Source organism: Carassius auratus, chromosome 8 (assembly GCF_003368295.1).
Source record: "Carassius auratus strain Wakin chromosome 8, ASM336829v1, whole genome shotgun sequence".
Taxonomy (NCBI): domain Eukaryota; kingdom Metazoa; phylum Chordata; class Actinopteri; order Cypriniformes; family Cyprinidae; genus Carassius; species Carassius auratus.
In genome coordinates, this window is record NC_039250.1 from 10,040,870 (window position 1) to 10,059,039 (window position 18,170).

General features: G+C 38.3%; 2 protein-coding genes and 1 pseudogene across 2 annotated transcripts in view; all 3 read right to left on the reverse strand.

Annotated features, from left to right (window-relative positions):
* Nucleotides 1-1,175: 1,175 nt before the first annotated feature.
* LOC113107987 (UDP-N-acetylglucosamine transporter-like) overlaps nucleotides 1,176-18,170 on the reverse strand; it is a 36,736-nt gene continuing 19,741 nt past the window's right edge. The window contains exon 9 of the transcript XR_003292726.1: nucleotides 1,176-1,357. The gene's annotated coding sequence lies outside the window, so the exon portion shown is untranslated. The remainder of the gene's footprint in view (nucleotides 1,358-18,170) is intronic.
* Nucleotides 8,427-10,787, reverse strand: LOC113107984 (forkhead box protein D2-like; annotated as a pseudogene).
* Nucleotides 13,874-15,889, reverse strand: LOC113107976 (forkhead box protein E4-like). The gene has a single exon (XM_026270817.1). The coding sequence runs from the start codon at nucleotides 15,680-15,682 to the stop codon at nucleotides 14,414-14,416; it is 1,269 nt and encodes a 422-aa protein (XP_026126602.1). The 5' UTR covers nucleotides 15,683-15,889; the 3' UTR covers nucleotides 13,874-14,413.

The following is an 18,170-nucleotide window of genomic DNA, read 5'->3' on the forward strand; positions in this document are numbered from 1 at the left end:
TCATCTCTCCTTTCGTGTGAGAAATTGAAAATGGCAGTGAGTTGCTGTAGTAATAATGGTGCTCCACGGCTCCTGTGGTGTTTGCTGATGCAGGAAAAAGTATTTTAGTGAGAGTAAGTGCAATTCCATGTTATGTATGATGGCCTCATACCTGTCAGCTGTGTGAACAAACAGACACAATCATAAGTAAACCTCAAAGCATCAACAACTACCACACATATGTTCTCAAGAGAAAAATCAGACAGATAGAATTGCATCGTCTGCTATCTATTAAACTAAGATTAGCACATGTGTGAACTTAATCATGTCCTGCTGCCAATAACAATGGCATGGAGGTGCACAATATTTAATCGTGTTAACAACAAAGAAAAGGCTAAGATTTTACATGCTTTTAAATTTTTCTGAAAACTGTAAGCTAACAGTCAAATAAATCATTCACAAATAAATCATTTATAATGGTTGTATGAATACTTATGACAGTGTATAGTGTAAATTATTTATCTTCTATAATTTAAATATTCTATATATTATATTCATTTTTGTTCACACTATTAAAAATCTATTAACACTACAGTCCTAATTTGCTGCTGATTACAAGTTAGCAAGGTAGTTGTTAAATTTATGTGGTAGGATTAAAGGATCTAAAATATGGCCATCCACAATAAGGCATTCATATGTCCTTTATATTATAATATATTATATATTAAAATTATATAACAATGATAATAATAATAAACAGCCAATATGCTAATCATATGCGTACTAACAAGCAATTAGTTAATATTGAGAATTGTTCAATAAAAGTCATATTAAGAAAATTTTATATTTTAATTTCAAATTAATAAATTGTGTAGTGTTAAAAAATGAAGAAATTTGTCAATAATCTACTAATCAGATTTGTAAAAATAAATACACCTTTTTAATATATATTTAAGTATTAAAAACTCTATTAAGAAAACATTTCTGGTCATTTTATAATAAATAATAATACCTTTTTCCACCTTTGTTAAAATGTATCCATCTTTTTATTGATCGATATATTTATCTACATTTTTAATAATGCATAAACTTTTATTTCGTTTTTCATATTATATATACATACATATTATACATACATACATACATACATATATATTACATATATTATATACTTCTTAAAAATAAATGTTCACCATGTTTGTTGTTTTAGAAAAGTATATAAAGAACTCTTTTCACTTGTTCCAGGACATTTCATTTGTGGATTCGCTTTGGCTGGCTGGGGTGTAGAAGAGGGATGACCAACAGGAGCAGAGGGAAAGATTTCATTCCAAAATGTGCAAATAGTTTCCCCTTCTCATTTCCCCTCCTGCACACAGATCTACAAATGTGAGCATAATGACAGTAAATCCATAGCACACAACAATCCCGTTCGTTCATTTAAGAATTAGTAATGGTGCACAGAGCACAGCAGCATCTTGAAACAATGAATCACTGGACAGGACACATTTAGACAATGTCTGTCCAGAGTGTTAAACACTAGGTGCAACAAATCCGGATTATCTGGCAATGGATTATCTGGTATTGTTTAGACACACACACACACACACACACACACACAAACTCTCATTACCTCACACAACCATACTCCATAGAGTGGGGTTGGGGAAAGGTGCTTGAGAGTGGTGGAACATTAGTGTTTCGAGTCACCCTGTGAACTCAAAGCTATTGTGCCCGTATGCTGGCCCATATCTGGGAGGCAGGGGGTTCTGCCATGACATGGTCCCATAAAGATAGAGAGTGAAGTGCAGAGAGGCTTCATCCTGCACTCTCTGCCCGCTGCCTCTTCACTTGAGTATGTCCTTTGGTATGTGTTGCTCCCCAGCCATTGTGAATCTGTGCTCTCAATGGCCTTATCTCAGTGGTGTGGCATCTGTCCAATAGTTTTAACGCACTAACACTTAAACTGTAAGCAACATTTGTTATTGCTGCAACTACAGCCAATACTATAAGTTTGTCGAGGCACAAAATTGTGTTTGTTTTTTTAAATACCCACTTCTTAAAAAAAATAAACGTTTATTTTCGGCTAGAGAATAAAGTTCTGTTTGAAATTTTAAAGTCCGAATTGAATTTTTTCGTATTGGAATTTGTTAACATAATTGTATATGTGCACTTCTGGTGAATGTAATTAATAAATATCTTTCTCAATGAAATTCAGGTATTTTAAATACCCAAATATCATTTGTTAAGCACATCCTTGCATCCCATAGTGAACCGCCAAAAACGATGAGCTACTGCAAGCATGAAGTTCTGAATTTTGTTGTTGTTGTATTTTCTACAGAAAGCATCATAATTTTATTTTTTTATTATGTGTGGTGTTAGAAGGTGTTCCTCCAAAGCTGATACCCTCCCTAGGATCCGTTTTGGTGGCAAGGCGCGGCCGGGAGAGCGTGAGAGGGGACAACCGGAGGGACAGTAGGAGGGAGCGAGGCAAGAGCGGAGAGGGAGTTCGACGAGGAAGACATGGACTGGCTGTTTGATGGCCATTCCAGCTGAACAAACAAAACACCCTAAAACACGACGAACCTGGGAGTTGGAAATATGTTCGGGGTTTGCTACGAGGTCAGATTCCTAACCGTAACTAATTCAATTTTACAAACTGTAAGAAAACACATGGATGGAGCCTAGGTCTCCTCACAAACAACGCACATACACAGTTAAACAAAACACTGAGGATTTTATCAGTTATCTAAAAGCAGAGAGGCAACGGGGTTAATTGGTTCTGAAACGAGTCCATTTGGGTAACGGTTAAAATTTCAAAATTATGAATGTGTTGAACCCAAATATTGTGATTTGTCCGTCTCGCTTTTTGATCCACAAGTCTCCTCAAGGGGTTCCCGCCACAGTGTCAGTAGCCAGGAGAGGCTCGCGCGCGCGCGGTGGTCCGGTCAGCTCTGCTAAAGACATTAGTGCTGCGCTCGAGGAGAGCGCGGGAGGCTCATAGACAGCGCTCACTTCTCTAAATAAACATTAGTCTTAAAAAGTTTGGCCCCGCGACCTCTCTCTGATCGCATTTCACTCTGGATAGTAAACTTCATTTTTATCGCGGGACTTTCCCATTCTTTCCGAAAACAGTCTTCGGTTTACGAAGATATGAAATGCATACACTGACGAAGTTTCTCTTTCACCTGGCTCTGGAATAGACGTGTATCCCGTTTCTTTTACTGTGGAAAATAGAGCCGTTAAAAGTGACACGGGAATTAAGTTTTAATTTCAAGATGAAAAGGTATGCATGCTTCTCCGTTGAGAAACGTGTTTGGATTAGTCCTGCAAACCAAAAGATCATTATTTTGTTTAGACAGACCTCAAAATTTCACACTGAGGGAAAATGTGTCTTCTAGAGTGCAAGAGGGAGACTATAGGTGAAACGTTATGCCGTTATCTGAGGCGACTGTACATCCCCACATTTCAGCTGACATTTCACTTAAGATTTTTGTCAGTCTGTCACTGATAGGTTCTTGGGACTAGCTTAATTGAAAAATCACTACCCTTGTTGCACCATCTGTATTTATCTGTCATTTCCTAAATTGGAAAAGTGGTATAGCTTATATAGGTCTTACTTAAAGCGAACCTTAGATAGGCTACTATTTGCCTGGGAAGAAAATAATTCACACTCATGACGGTCCGGTTTGCATGCAAAGCAAAATGAAGGCAATAAGTAGGCTAAAACGAGTCAAGCAACCCTGAGAATAAGCCAATCAAATAATTTAAATCAATCAGTGTTTAAAACTGAGTTTATTATTTTTTTTGGTAGCCTAGTAGTGGTATCCTGACCGGATAACGGGAGCATGCTCGCGGACAAACGACAGCTGCCCCTCTCCATCAAACTAAGAGTTTTTGGGGTCACAAGTTAAGTCCTCGGGCTTCCATAACGCTAACACTAAACCGTCACTAAGCCAGGCTCCGATTCGGTTATATCCAGGCCACATCTTGGAGGAGTGTGCGTTACTGTTTTCTGGCAAACAGGGAAGACGCACGGGAGGATAACTTGGGCATGTTGCCATGGAGACCGTCATTACACTTACCATACATCACTTTCTGTCGAGCGGTCATTTCTAGGTCATATAAAGAAGCTATTGTGCTTATCTGATGACAGAACAGATTTCAGGACTTTTCTTCAGTGATCGCTCATCGCGGTGATGCCCGTGTGTTCCTCTCTGTGCATGTGGGATGGCAGGCCAACAGCAGGTGTCCTTCAGTGAGTCCCAGTGAGTCGAAGTCGATGGGGCGAACACTTCCAAAGTTAATATTTTGTTTCCAGAGAAGAGGGGAGGCCTGTATCTCTGCTTTATTTACACATTCTAAATTAATTAAGCAGAGGATTCCTCGGTGCGCTAGAAAAACATGGAGGGGGAGATGCTGGGCTGCGAAGGGAGGGCCTAATTTATTGTGGCCGTACATCTCTGCTTCATGCAGGGTGTCAGGGGACTCGGCCGACGGCATTCCTTCACAATGAGGACTAGAGCTCCCATCATCTGTTTATTTCACCGCTTTAAATGAAAGAGTCTGTTAGAGAAGCAGAGGAGAGAGAGAGAGAGAGAGAGAGCAGCAAAGTTTAAAGTCACAACAACAAAGTTATTGTGGAACCCACTGATAAAAGTCTTAACGAGCAAAATTATTGGCAAAGTTACAGAGAGCCAATATTTCAAAAGTCACATTGTAATAATAAAACATCTACTGACTAATGCAGGTTTCGTCATTAGGTTTTATTATTTTACATTAACCAAAAAGGGAAAAATAATAATAATGAGATCGCATTATTATGCATTAAAAATACGTTTGGACCCGATATCATATTTTTAAAAACGGTCTCACGCAGATTAATGAAACGTGTAGCCTATAACAGATTTAATGTCCCACGAGCACAAGCACGAGCGCGCAGCACCGTGCAGTTCTTGCAGCAGGTGCCCCAGTTCATCTAAGGTAATATGTATCTCACTCATTTTTATATCAAGACGCTTTAAATAATTATCTATTTATAACTACAGAACTAAAATAGATGTACAAGCAGGTCTTGTAAGTAGATCCTCACTAATAGCCTACTAGACACGCAGTGGAGCGTTGTTTGTCACAAGCCAAAAACATAGGCCTAATAATAAGTTTGATATAATGCGTTCAACTACTTTAACTAGTTTTAAATAAAATATAATTATATGCAAAATATGTATAATTTTCAAAAATTATACATTATAGGCCTATATAGCTACTGCCACTTCCAAATGTATAGCCCAAACCGGCATAGCCTATTTGATATTTTACACATTACATGAATACCTATTTTTTTTAAAGGTGACGTTTACTGTATGAAACGATATAGCCTATATGCTATAATCTGTTGTTTATTAGGTCAGTGAGAGGTTGAGGGTTGAGAGTGTGGTTTGCAAGCAGCCTAACCATGACAAAAGAATAAGAAATCATTGTCAGCGCTTTTACGCATTATCCGAACCAAAAACATGAAAAACAGTGCCGTATGTAAATCCTTTGTTTGTTGATTGAATTGCCAATTAATTAAATAATAATAGGCATAAATATGTATCATTAAAATTAACGTACAACACAATTTATAATTAATACAGCATTTATCCTGACGAGAAAAGACATATTGTTAATGTATACTGAAAGAAGCCTGCTCGTTTTACGCGTCCAGTGAAAGCCGTTTCTAAAAGGAGAAAGTTATGAAAAGCGCCTGCTGTACAGCAAAAAAAGCCTGCAAAGAAATTTAAATTATTCATGTTCACTTATGATTACAAATATTCAGACAATGTTAAGCATAGATTAACTATTAAAAAAATACTCATCTAGAATATAGGCATTGTGTAAAATTAAATGGCAGTAGATATAAATAAAATCTAAATCAACAACAATCATTAAAAAGAGAAACTTACTTACGTTACTATCCTACATATAAGATATACATTTATTTGAAAGAAATGTCGATCGGATAGCGTTAGTAAAGGTGAACGTAAACTTAAATTTTATAATCAACAGCATATAACTGGGAGGGGGCAAAATCACTGTACACAGCAGGGTGAACCCGTTATTTGAATGAACAGCCAGTTCAAAAAAGCAGAGAACATATAAAACACCAGGCCAGAAGCAAATACGCACTTGTTTTAGAGGTATCCGTTTTAAAATTACAGCGATAGAAGAGATAAGTAGAGATAGGCTACGCTTTGCTCCACGCGAAATCGTGGGTGGTCCCCTGGTGTAACTAACGCGCCACGGAAAAAAAAATAAATGAAAGCGAAATGAACGGGCAATTAGTGGGATTTAAGGCCGTAACCCATGATTTACACTTTCGATCCGATTAAAGGAGAGTGATGTTATTTCTCATGGAGAGACAAAACAAGACTGAAAAGTACTGAACGTCAAGAGAGAAGATAAACGTCCCTTTTACATTAAAGCCAATCTCGCATTTCGCCTTCTTTAATCAAGAGCCCATCTTTCTGAAACTTAACTGATCACCACAAATTCATTAGCTGTAAATTATGACATAGACATAAACACGACCACATGTAAGCAAACGCGGTTAGGAGGGAATATTTCTCCTTTCCATTTCATTCATAGGCCGCGAGTACAGTTTTATTCACAGTAAGTACAGATCAAAAGTAAACTATTGTGTAATGCTGCTTCCTCTCTGCTGCTCTCTGTCACCTCCGACCAGCAATACATTTATCGTCCTTCCTCCCAGTCTTTGCTAGAGAAGCACATGACCTCTGCCCTCAAGTTCAAAATAAATGTCCCAAAATAAAGTCACCATATTTTTGATACATAAATAAGCTATAAAAAACTATATATATATATATATATATATATAGAGAGAGAGAGAGAGAGAGAGAGAGAGAGAGAGAGAGAGAGAGAGAGAGTATAATTAATATGGGCTACATTTGGTTTAATTATTCAGTAAGCATCACAATTCTGAGTAACCAAAAGAGGGCTAAGAAATGCGTATTATATTAATTAACCTTAATACTCCATAACTGAGTAATTTACCAAATTCTTAGACTTTGCAGCTCGTACATATAATTTTACAAAAATGTAAGAAAAAAAAACTATTAATAATTTAACATAAAGGTTTACCTTTATAGCCTATTAAAAAATAATAAATAAATTATAAACTATGACTCTGACAGAAGAGAAAAATAAACTTCAGTTTCACCCGCAGTTTTGGCTTGTAAAGAAGTATTTGCAAAATACGGTTAAAATATTAGTTTGGTCCACTTTTTTGATCTCATGAAACATGGCCCAATATTTAGCCTGTATTTTAGATATAAATATAAATATACGACGCTTTGAATTAATAGGCTACAGCCCCGACCGACATGTTTGCATTCGCTTCAAAAGGATTTGCGGAGTTGAAGAAGAGAGAAAAATACGGTGAGTGAGTCAACCCTTCCTTTATGTCTAACAACCAGTTGTCAAAAACACCCCACGAAGCAAATTTACCCATTTGCGCACGAACCAAGTAAATAAAGGCAGCTTTTTTATACCACCTTCTGAACAGTACCGTGTGTTCGGCCAGCTCTGCAATGGATTCATCAGTCTGTTTTTCGCACTACGGTGAATTCCCGCTGTTTCTTTTGTACATGTCTCAAGACAACACAGATGACATGAAAGCGGACAACCGAGAGTCTTTTAAGACGATCGCCTTTCAGAAGCAAATGTGTGTGGCTTGTCTCGCTAGAGACCACTTGCTGGGTGCCCATTCAGGCCTTGGGGACAAGGTCTTCAGTGACAACATCAACAAATGGGCAAAAAGCTGCATTATTGTGGATTAGATTCCAGATGAAAAAAATGCTACCACAAATTAGCAACGAATCCTCAAAAGAATTCGTGGGTATCCATGTAGAACCCTCACATTCAATTATAGGCTTTCAAAGCGTTGATGTTCCCATTGCTTTAGCTCTTTGTTGTTTGCCAGAAACTGGTCAATTATCATGGCTCAAAGCGCCACACAAGAGGAAACGTGCCTTGGGCCTTCAACGTATTAAATACTGGTGTGAAACTGTCACACACTATGATTTTTTTTAAATATAAAATAAAATAAATACAAATCTATTTTGCATAAAGCATAAATAAATTATATGTGGCAGTAAATATTAAACTAACATTTTGACAATGTAATTATATTGTTGTTATTATTATTATTATTATTATTATTATTATTATTATTATGTGAATTTGAATAGTCTCATTAGGTCTAGCAATGTATAAAATGGTGAAAATGATTACACTAAACCAAAAACAATGTGGTTAAAATTATTGGTTTTCCTAACTGACAGTTGTTTGAACATCAAATATTATATTTTGTGAATAAACGTTTGACAGCTCTGTTGTAGACTGATAGGCCTGTTTGAAGACTAAAGCAAAAAGAAGTTAACGAAAACATCTTCAAATTCACAAACATTTATTGTCTTGCCAATACAACAAAAAAATGACCTATGGACATTGTTTTGTATCTTTACATATAACAACATTCTTTTCACAGATAATTGTTTTTCAATGGAATAATGAAATATGTATTAACAAGAGTCAGACAGAAAGAGGTAATGCGATTTACACCAAGAACCACATAATTATCTATCAACAGAAATAAAATAAGAATAAAATTCACCAGAACACTTCTGTTGAGAGAACTAGGGGAAGTGGGACGTTAACCTATGTAATCTATTTACAGCCCCTATTGTCTCTGGGCAATGTGCTTTCAAAACAAGTAAATCCTGAGTTTTAAGTCTCGGTACTGACAGTGCTTTTCACAAACTCACAAACTATACAAAACAATAAAATAATTAAAACAATCTTCATTTAAGTCAAAAGAGGAAATTCCATGTCAATGAGTACAAACTATTTGACTTTCTGGACAAAACGGCAAAGGTCCACTGGCCGTCCAAAGGTGAAATCTTAGCTTACTATTCACATGGCCTTAATTTCCTCTCTTCAGTATGTTTCTCTCTTCAAACTCAAACATATTTACAGTTCATAAATATACTTAATTATCCTTTTATTTTTTTAAATTCAGAAACATGAAACGGGCAGCATTTTATCTTGCAAAAGTGTAAATCCTACCTTAGCAAATGACGACACAACCATATTAAACTGGACTGCTGCACTTTCTATTTGCTGCCACTCTAGAAATGGCAATTGTTAAGGCTTGACGTTTTGCTCAAGAAAGTCTGTGTGCCGGCCTGAAGCATCGATTCCTGCGTTAGATTCAAGTGGTTCGTGGCAGAAGCAAGTGTGGGAGTCAGCATGGCTAAGATCTGAGCCTGGCCACCCGGTTGCGTGGTGTACGGAGAAGCTGGTGAGCTAGCCGCACCAATTATATTGTCTATTGAGAAGGAAGGCCGACTTGGGCCATTAGTGTCCGTTTTGAGAGGCGCTAGACCAGGAAGGGTCGGGCTGAGTTGAGGATAGAAAGGCTTTCTCAGCTCGGTACCTAAAAACGAAGGCAAGCTGTGTGGCGTGGAGAATATGGAGGAAGGCGTTGGGAGAGCACAAGGTGCGTTTTGGAAGGGGAACGCGCCTCCCGGGTGGTGTGGGTGATAGGGGTGATGCGCGTGGAAATTTTGCAGCTGCAGGCCGTAATTGTAACCGTACGGTCCGTAGCCGAAGCCAGGTAGAAATCCCCCTGCGTCCCTAAGGATCTCGTTGGTCTGGTGTCTTTTGAAGCGCTTCCTCCTGCGCAGAAAACTCCCATTGTCAAACATGTCGGCGGACTCTGGGTCGAGGGTCCAGTAATTGCCTTTCCCGGGTTACCGGGTTCACGGGGTATTTTGACGAAGCAATCATTTAGTGACAAGTTGTGACGGATAGAGTTTTGCCACGCGGGGAATTTCTCCCGGTAATATGGGAACCTGTTGCTGATGAACTCGCAGATCTCACTGAGAGTCAAACGTTTCTTTGGGCTCTGCAGGATAGCCATGGTTATCAGGGCTATATAAGAATAAGGGGGTTTCACCAATGCATTTTTCCCTGGTTTATCCCCCGTTAACGTACCGGTTCTGTTGTCATCCCGTGGCCCGACCCGGTCAGCCGGACAGTCCAAGCTGCTTTGGCCCGGAGAGATTGCGCCCTCTCCCGCATTCTGGGATAGATTGTCATCGGAGTCATTGTCCAATTGAAAACTGTGATGATGGTGAATATATGTACCCTCTTTTACAATATCCCCGCCAACAACATCGATGTCCACATCGTCGGACAGAGCAGAACTGTCCGACATGTCCGTCCCCAGAGTCATTCTTGGAGAGTCTTTTTGTCTTCCTCTCTCGCGTTCCGTGTCCAGTCTCGTGTAGCACCCAACACAAGCAGTGTGTCCCTCTCAGTCACTTGTGCGTTCTGGAACCACAAAACTCCAGTCCTCCCGAAGCCAAAATATATTTTCTTCACGTCCGGGAGCCGCATAGAAAATATACTTTAAGAAACGAGAAACTCTCGAAACACTCGCATAACACAAAAATCGTCCACACCTCTTTCAAGTCTTACTGGACACTCGGTAAGACCCCGATTTCCTCTTCATGGAGCGCAGTTGGTCCGTATGCGATATGAACTTTTGGATCTAATGACTAGCACTATGACTATGCATTCACTAACGAGTTTTCAGTTTTCATAACTCGAGCATTTGTTATCGTGTACAGTCGCAGCGCTGCGCGTGAATGAGCCTCCAAGTATACCCCCGCGCGGCTTCCAAAAACTATTTATCCAGGCACCATAGTCACGTGATCAGCATGTCAGTAACCAGGAACTACGGGAAGTTTAGAGCCGAGAAAAGCGGCAGAGGGGAGACAACAGCAAGTAGCCTACGTGTTATCAACTCGCGTTATCATGTGTATTTAACAGACATTCGCGACCAATGCAGAAATAATAGGCTACTGATAAAATAAAATAAAAATCCGTTTTGGTTATATGATTTTTTTAAATCCCGCACAAATTAATTTTAATAAAGCTGAGGATTTTTCAAAGATAATAAACTGGCAACGCATAAATCAAATAACATCACACCTTACTACACTAAATTATTATTATTTTTTTAATGTTGCTTAAAATAAACAGTAGCCTATAATAACAAATATATTAATAATATTCGAAATAAATAATGATTTGATACTTTAGTAATAAGTCAATGATACAGAAAATAAACAAAAGACAGAAAAATAGAAAAGCAATGGCATATTTGTATTTATTAATTTATTTATGCATCAAATCGCCAGATGGATATTTTATGCCATTGGCTATAGAAGCACAAATAATTGATTAAAAGCTACCGAATAAATAGAATAAAACAGTTTTCTTTAACAGGATTCAACGAATCGATATTTCCTAAATAAACGGACACATCAAGTAATAGGTGACATGAGACTGAAAACAGAAACATTTTAGGGCCACAAGGCAACATTGATTGATTACAAAATTGCACAGCACGATTGGTGACAAATTATTTTAATATTATTCAGGCTTTGTCAAAATTAATCCACAGTTTAGCACAATACAGTTAACTGCAAGTATTTAAATATTTCAGGATATTTGTAAATATCCTTGTATTTGCATGAACAGCATGAATCAATTGGCTAAGTTATTCAAGAACTCGGCAGGTGCATGGACAGTTTTAATAAAAATCGATTTATTTGGCATGAAAATAACCTTAAATTGTAATATATTCTTACAAAAACCAGGGTGAAACCAAATGTACGTTTAGTACAAAATTTCATGCGTTCAAGTTATAAGGTGGTTACTTTTTTTGTGCTGTTATTCACCTCGTTTTTCTCAGTCAGGAATTCCAAACACATCCGTTTATTGATATGTAAATATTCTCCTAACGTATATAAAAGCACATTAAACACTGCAACCTGTTTGAATTAGTCTTTGCTTATGAGTCGATAACAATATGCGCCACAAAACGTGCTGGGCATCGAATTCGTTTTTCTTAATGCTCATTATTCATATACAAACCCTGAGACCAGTCTGTGCTTCAGATTAAAATATGTTCCACAGCATACGCCAAATTTCACGCTCAGCATGCTTTGCGACCATATTTTCTCTTTTATTCCGTTTCCCATAATAATTTATATTCCATTAAGCTAAATATGCCTCTTTTCTGTTATTAGAAATTAAAGTCCACATAAAAACATGCATTTCGGTATTTAAAAAAATTTTAGTTTAATATTTTACTATAGTTTAGTCTGTAGTCTTAATAACTTAAAAGTAATTAATTGCTAAACATTTCAGATAAAAAATAAAATATAAGTGTCGCTATAAGTTCGTGAACTGCTTGTTGGAAACGATGGCATTGACAGAGCAATCTGTGCACTTAGCCTACACAACAGCTGCCCATGGGAGCCCAAACTCAGAGGTCAATTTAGCACCTTATGCAATTCTTCTGTCTCATTAAATAAAATATTTGATTTATAAATTCAATAGTTCAAAACATCTTCTCCAATTTGTATCCTAATATTACTTTTTTCCATGCCTTATGAAATTTAGTCTCTATCTTAATATACAGCGCTGGAGTAGGCCTGAATAAATTTAAAAAACACTATTTTCTGTCTGCTCAACAGACAAAAAAAAAACAAAAAAAAACATCGCGCACGTCCAGGTCCCCTGCACAACATAAATGTCACCGTGCAAACCACAGGCGACTGTCTGAAAAAGAACCAGATAATCACCGTTGCGTTTTGGCCTAAACTGACAAATAGGCTTCCCCTTCCTTTTTTCATTCTATCCGCTTTTAAGTGGGCTCACCAGTTGATGTGTTGATGGCTGACACGGAATAAAAGGGCTCTATACAGTGCACTGTAACTCTGTAACATTTTTAACCAAATTGCTGCCACCTAGCGGTTCTACGGTGCATCCCACACAAAATAGAATAGAAGCTCGCTTCAACCAAATCAAACAAAAATAACAATGCAGGCCATTTTTCTTATTAGGCGAAAACTAGTATTGTGGCTCTTAAAACCTAACCTATTATTCATAAATAAAATGTCGTGGTAATTAAATGGACCTTGTGCTGCAAAAGCAAAACGTAGGAGGACCACAACGACATGGGCTGGGTTCCTCGATAACTAATCATGTTCTTCATTCAGTGAAGTCACTCTTTTTCTTTTTTACATCGTTTTCTCAAACCAGTAGCATATATAGGCCTATTGTATATCAATAACGAAATGAAGTGATTCGTTAGTCTTTTAAGAGTTTATGTTAGTCTTTTAAGAGTTTATTAAACTAACACCAAAGGGTTTGTCTCTCCAGAACTTAAAATGACCTATAAGCATGCAAATTAATATTGCTTACGGAATAAGAATAAGCAAAACATTCTGAATTTAAAAAGGGGGAAAATAAAATAAAAAAACAGATGCTTAATAAATAAAATAAGTAATGTTTAAAAATAAGTGCATTTAATGGCACTGCACTTGACGTGGATCATAAGGGACGCGGTTACATTTAGCCTATTATGCTCCTTTGAAAACTTAGGTTATAGACCTACACACAACTGAAAACGTTTAAAACAGAGTTATTATAGAACAGACTACAAAAAATAGAAAGACTGTGGATTATAAAATAAAGACTGTGGCGTAAAAACCTATTTTTAACAAAACATTTTATTCTCGGGAAATATATATTTTTAAAACTTGTGATTACGTGCTTCATAGACAACAATGTGTTTGGACTAGCGTTCTTAGGATATTAAACTCAGTCATGGCCTAAACCTGGTGGTGCCTGACATCTAGTGGATGTTTTGTAAAATGCTCCAACTCTTGTTTTTTTTTTTTTTTTGCACATAGTCCAATAACTAGTCGATGTCGCCCCCTCACCAGCAGAATAAGTGGACGATTACATAATTTGTGATTGAAGTTAAAATATATAGGCAAGTGCATAAATATTTTGTTAAGATGACAGGCTATTTTATAGGCGTAGCCTAAGTGATTTCTTCTCTAGAGAAGACCCACAGACTATATCATTTGACTGAACTATTTAAGAAAATGTATTTTTTAAAAAGTTTAATAACAATAGTCGATAAACAGAAACACTATGTCGAATGTTAAATAACTTGGATTCAAGTAAAAAGATGAGATGCGTAGGCTATTTGTGTTACTGTTATTATGTGTGATTATTGAATCAAATTGTTCTGAACGATAGTTAAAAAAGAGAACAGACGGAAAAATATTACACAAACACAGTTTATTAAAATATTTACATTGTTCAGGGGGTTGAATGCTCTCTGATATAAAGTCAAATATTTCAGACCTCATATCAATAACAGTATTGCAAATAATTGTATACAACACAAATAACTTGTTAATTCTCTCACACGGTACACAACTTTTGTTACATAGTCAAGAAGAACTCAATCTCGATGCAGTGGATCACGCTGTCATTGCAGGAGTTTTTACATGTATCGCTCCAGTCCCGAGGCAAAATTGGCTTGTCTCATATATGAATTATTGTAGGAGTTCATTGTTGGTCCGGAGAGACCTAAAAGAGGTTCGCTGTGATCTGCGCACGACCCAGAACGCACAGGGGGCAGCGAAATCCTGTTTCCCGAACAGTACACCTGTGAGCCTCCCGGTGAGAAGCTGGACTGCGTGACCCCGGACAGGTGAGGAGGCGAAGCCGACGAGGGGTACGTGTAGTTGGTTGTCATGTTTGAAGCAAGAGGTCCCGTGTTCCTGTTCAGCATGTTGCTCGTTTGATTTATCGATTGTGTCTGAAAGCAGGTTGGGTCAGAGGTGGATACGGAACAGCAGGAGGTCATGGCACCCAAGTCTCCAGCACCCAGGCCAAGAGACTGCGGGTTGAGATCTCCTCCACTCTGCATCACTGTCTGCTGGCTAATAATGTTATCGATGCTGAACATCCTGGTCTGGCCCTGTGTGACCCCGGCCGAGGCCTGATAGTGATGCAGCATCCCCGGGTGCGGGGAACCAGCCAACTGAGTCCCGTAGCCAGACGTTACACCCGGGTACAAGGTGTTGGGGTACGCTTGTCTACCCATAGGTGTGGGCGTAAAAGCGCTCGAGTTTTGCATGTACCCAGGATATGTGCTAACATCAGTCCGCTTGAAGCGCTTCCTCCGGCGCAAGAAACTCCCGTTGTCGAACATGTCCTCAGCGGCGGGGTCAAGCGTCCAGTAGTTTCCTTTACCGGGCCTACCGGGCTCCCGCGGGATCTTCACAAAACAGTCGTTGAGGGTGAGGTTATGCCGTATGGAATTTTGCCACTTCTTGGAATTCTCGCGGTAAAAGGGAAAGCGTTCCATGATGAACTTATAGATGCCGCCTAGAGTGAGTTTTCTCTCAGGTGAATTGGCGATAGCCATTGCTATCAGTGCGATGTAACTGTAGGGAGGTTTACCTCGCTGCACTGGCCTTTTCCTCCGCCGGCTGCCAGTGGCGGGCAGATGTTCTTCTGTTTGACCCAATGAAACGCCTTCCTCTCTGTCTGTATTTGGACTGCTGCCCCGAGGCTCGGCTTTGATCAAAACGCCGTCCTTGGTTCGGGCTTGGTGGTTCAACGCTGGTGGATGAAGAGGAATCGGGGAGTCCAGGCTCACGTTGGGAGACACCACCACTGGACTGGCCGCCTCGGCTGGCGAGTGCTGGGATTCTGCCGTCATGTTGCACATGCCCGTGAAGTATGAAAAACTTGCAAGATTCATAAAAGTTGTCTTTTAAACTTTTAGGATTGGCAGAATTGAAAAAATGACTTCAATTTACCCCCGAAACAGGGCATAAAAATATTGACAACAATAAAATAAGCGTGCGCTCAGCTGTAAATTAGAGAGGTGTTTGTCTAACCAGGTGAGTGAGTCGGGGGGAGTTTTATAGAGCGGGCGGAGTGACGACACGGGCCGCCTCGTGACGATCGATTGGGTGACAGTTCTTCCCTCACTAACAAAGAATGCGAGGTCAGATAATCAACCTTAAATGCATTTTGAACGGATGGATTTGTATATTTTACAACCTGTTATTTAAAGACATATCTGATTAACCTGACTAAACACCTTAATTCAAGAATAAATCACACAAAAAGTATATATATATATATATATATATATATATATATATATATATATATATATATATATATATATATATATATATATATATCAAGTTAAACACGGGGAAAAGTTTTAAATATCTAACCTAGCTTTTTCATATTTCAGTATGAGCTGTCATTAAGAGTTCATGCTTCTGTCCTTCAATTAAAACAAAAAGGAAACAAAAGGCTATACTTGTGACCTTATATGGAAAATAAATTGTGAGATATCAGATAAGGCAAAGTAGCTTACATAATAGCTTCCACTCACTTGGGGGTCAGTCAGTGCAGCACTGAGCAACAGGATTAGGAAGGAAAGGTTGGAGAGGTGGAGGTTAAATGCCTACTAAATATTGTAAGCTGAACAGTTTCAAAAAGTATGGCTTTCTTCACATCACAAAGATCTGGAACATTATGAATGTGAATACTCAGTTTGTTCACTATAAAAAAAAAAAAAACACCATTAAGATATATATTTTTTGTTTTTAATCTCTGCATAAATCCCTTTAAACTGTAACAATTTCTGCCAGTATACTATTATCAATTAAATGTAAAGTTGTCACAAAGTGCAATAAACTTTTCTGTGTAGATTTTCACTTTTGCATCACTTTTGAGGCTAATGTTTTACAGTGCAAAAAAAATAAATAAATAAATAAAAAAAAGTCACAGACCGCTCACTGCAAGTTCTATCTTTGATCTCTCTCTCTCTCTCTCTCATAGTTTGCCCAGGGTTCACTGTGTATCCAGGACAGAAACAACACACAGAAAGGCTGTAACAGACTTCCCAAACTACCTCTCAATCCACCAATTGAAAAATAAAAACAGGCCTTTAAAAACAGCAATTTAGCTGTGAAAGCTTTACAGAATGTTAAAATAAATACTGCTGGTTTAATTTGTATTCTCCAGATTAAGACTATAGAAGGATGGGTGTTAATACAGCATCATTGCACCCAACATCAACTTCTCGCCCCGGATTTTACTGATTGAATTACAGCAAGACAATAATAGTGTGCACATAGAATTCTCATCAGCTTTAAAAGAATAGTTAAAGCTATCAGGGAATTACTAGGGCTTTGCTTTTCAACACAAGGGATCTATAGTAAGGTCAGGAGGTAAAATGTCTCTCATGCCTAAAACTCAAAGTAAGTTTTCTAAACAAACAATCCATAAACAATTAAAAACACCTAAGTGCATAAATATTTGGGTAGGAGCGAGCAAATAAAATAAAGATTTGATATGAACGAGAGGGAGAAACTGGACAGACAATATTCAGCTCTGACTGAGAAGAAAGATATGGCAGTATGAATAAGACCAGAGTCATAAGCAATAACAGCATTCACTCCTGCCCAAAGCACAAAGCATGCGGTGGCCCCAGCCCAAGCCCCTCCCTGCGCCCAGACGCGCTAAGCCCAGCTAGCCGAACAGAGCGGCTGGCTAACAGCTTCAGACAGGCGTGGGATCAGGGCTGTATCCAAGCAGGATCTGCCCCTAGTGCTGCCAGGTCAGGCAGACAAACAAGGGCTACAGCCAGGAAACAACCCCTCCTCCCCCACACCCTCATCCAGCAGCCCCAGGGCCTACCATCTCAGGGTAATCCCCGTAATTTTACTCTCTTATCACACACACACCAGAGATGCACATATCAGCCAACTCTTGAAAAAGCACTGTAATAAATTCTTAATGGTTTGTAATACTTATGTGTCTGCATGAACATGCACACTGTGGCATGCATTATACCATGACAAGTCTCCAACATGTGATTATACAGTAAAGATACAAGATATAAATGCCTTCCTAGGGGCATTGTTTGAGGTTGCATTGAATTAAATGGATGGTTAAGATTTAATGTCCCAGGAGCTATTAAAGTAGAATACATGTCTGTTTCCCATGGATTTTATGCAACCTTTATGTTATTTGGACACCTAAAGCATAGTTCACCCAAAAAGAACAATTCTTTCATCATCTACTCACCCCCATGTCCTTCCGAACTGCTTTTTTTTCTTTTTTCTTTTTTAGACAAAAAAATTAAATGAAAGACAATGAAGTTCAGTCAGGTCCAGTGGGGGCAAAAAAGGCTGAGAGTTCCACAGAAGAAAAAAGTCATAGGT

Excerpts from the sequence above, each read along its gene's own strand:
- LOC113107976 (XM_026270817.1), bottom strand. The coding sequence starts at position 15,682 with ATGAATCTTGCAAGTTTTTCATACTTCACGGGCATGTGCAACATGACG.